At 37.3% G+C, this 2,481-nt stretch overlaps 1 protein-coding gene across 1 annotated transcript in view; it reads right to left on the reverse strand.

Annotated features, from left to right (window-relative positions):
* SYNE2 (spectrin repeat containing nuclear envelope protein 2) overlaps positions 1-2,481 on the reverse strand; it is a 293,506-nt gene that overhangs the window by 46,812 nt on the left and 244,213 nt on the right. The window contains exon 95 of the mRNA XM_011386203.2: positions 2,122-2,316. Coding sequence (XP_011384505.1) covers positions 2,122-2,316 — 195 coding nt within the window. The remainder of the gene's footprint in view (positions 1-2,121; positions 2,317-2,481) is intronic.

The following is a 2,481-nucleotide window of genomic DNA, read 5'->3' on the forward strand; positions in this document are numbered from 1 at the left end:
TGCTACTTAAGAATGGATCGTAGAAACAAAATAACTCATTTAATCCATGTAATTGCTCTACTAAATGTGCTTTTTGTCACATGGAAACCCAGTTCCTGTCTTGAACAAACCATGATCTAAAAGAGCAGATGAGACACCAGTTTGGTTCGATGCCTCTTTGCAGCTCTACATGTGGCTCATTTCAACCATGGTGTTGGTTAGTTTTGCTTTGAAATACAGTTGACTCTTGAATAATGCGGGGTGGTGGAGGTGGTTACGGGTACCAACCCCCATGGAGTTGAAAATTCCCGTATAACTTAAGTCGACCCTCCACATGTAGAGATTCTCAACTGCAGACTGAAAATACTGTTTTAGACCTGCAGTTGGTTAAATCCGCAGATGCAAAACCCTGGGATGCAGAGGGCCTACTTTATTGAAAAAAAGAATCCGCATATAAGTGGCCCGCACAATTCAAACCCATGTTGTTCAAAGGTCAACTGTATTCCTTCCTCCCTCCCCATATCCCTAACCTATATAATCTTATTTCTATTTTAATTTTCGAAAAGTTCATGTTTAAAAGGCTACTATAAGGATTAATCTTTAGCATTTACAGTCTTGGGCATGCAGTAGCACCAGAAAGCTAAAGCACTCAGCCACTTTTCTAGTCTTCTTTTCTAATGTCATTCCTCTGTTCTCTTTCTTTCCCTTTCTAGAAATAGTTTGGCTTTCGCGACCCTGTCACAGTCAAGGTTCACTTGGTCTCCATTTCTCACTACCGCTCTGCTTAGATCACTACAGTTTATAAAGTGTTTTTAACTTCACTGTCTTATTGTAATTGTAATAACCTTAGGAGGGAGGGCAAGTATTACTATTATTATGTTTAAAATGTGAAAACTGAGGTTGAAAGAAAACTGACTGGCCAAGGATATAAGGTTAGAAGCGACATAGGCAAGAGGTGACGAAGGCTGCAGGCCAGTGCCATTCTTTTGCACTATATGTTTCCCTTTAACCTTTCACATTGCTGAGCAAATAAGATGCCTGCATCTTCAAATGCAGGATGTTTACAATTGATTTATTAGGATAAATTTCTACTCCTGAGGTAACCAAATATGGATAAACATAAAATCAAACAATATTCTATTCCTCAGTACAAATGATACCTAAATATACTTGGGCTGGCCCAGTTTTATGGAAACATCTCACATAAGTGGAGGCCACCTGTCCAGCAATAAACTCTCTTTAACACAACCAAGAAGGAGGCAAGGAGAGAAACAAAACTGTGAGTCCTTATCTCCCCCACCAAACCGTTAACGGCACTTACCAGCATGCTTTACAAACACAGCAGGTGCTCAACAAATGTTTGCTAGTTAATGAATTTCATATAGTCCGCATACCAAAGAAAATTCAGATACTTTATTCGCAGGAGAGAGGCTCAGAACCTAACTCAGCACATGTTTATTCTTAATTCAGAAAAACATCTATGACAAGCTTGGTTATCTGGTTTTGACACACAGTCGTTTAGAGAGGAGAGCAGGCTGTAAGGAGTAGGTATGCTCAGAGAAACAAAAAGAATAGACAGCTTCATATTAAATAGAAAAACCATAAAAACCACATAAGACTTCAAAGAGCATAGCAGTGTAGGGGCTAAACTCAAAGCACCTCAGAGTCCTCGAGAACTTGATATTTCAGCATAACAAAGCAATGACTTTCCTAATAATTCAAAACAAAATATTTCAGTTCTCATAGATAGAATCATAAATTATCTGGGAAAATAATTTATATGGAAAAGTGCATTCTCTTTTATTACCAGTAACATAAAGTATCATTGTGGTTATTTTCATATACTATACCCCCAAACAGAGTATATATGGAACCTTAACTCTACTGAACTCAAATAAGTTTCCTGTTTCATAAAAGTAAATACAAAATAGAACCTCAAGTGTTTATATACTTAATATTAAGTTTTTTCAATGCTATTATTCTACATTAAGTAACTGGTATGATTCATGGATTAGGACTTAAGGTCCTTTGGGAAACTCAAAATCACCCTAAAATCATTCCCATTGTCACATAGCAAACAAAAATTCTATGCACTGCATTCAAATGCCGTATCATGAATGGAGAAGTAAATGGTGTGTTTACCTCTATGACGCTCTGGAAGTGTTTAATCGTCTCTCCCACTCGGAGCTTTGTGTCCTTCCAGTTGTCCTGAAGTTGACGGATTCTCTTGTCGATAGACTCTTTGCTTTCCAGGTTAGTTGTGTTCAGTAACTTTTCCCCAGTGTCTAAGGTTAGTGCGTAGGTGGTTTGCCATCTCTGAAAATGAATTTCTTTATTCTAAAAAAATAAAATAAAATAAAAATGATTTGCTTAAGCCATTTCGAATTTATCAAAAGACCTGCTCCTCCTCTAGTCTTCCTTGACTTGGTCAATAGCATACTACTATTCACCAAGATGCTCAAGAAAGAAACCTAGAGTCATCCTGATTTAGATTTTTATTTA

The sequence above is a fragment of the Pteropus vampyrus genome, unplaced genomic scaffold, assembly GCF_000151845.1.
Source record: "Pteropus vampyrus isolate Shadow unplaced genomic scaffold, Pvam_2.0 Scaffold15, whole genome shotgun sequence".
NCBI classification, from domain to species: Eukaryota; Metazoa; Chordata; class Mammalia; order Chiroptera; family Pteropodidae; genus Pteropus; species Pteropus vampyrus.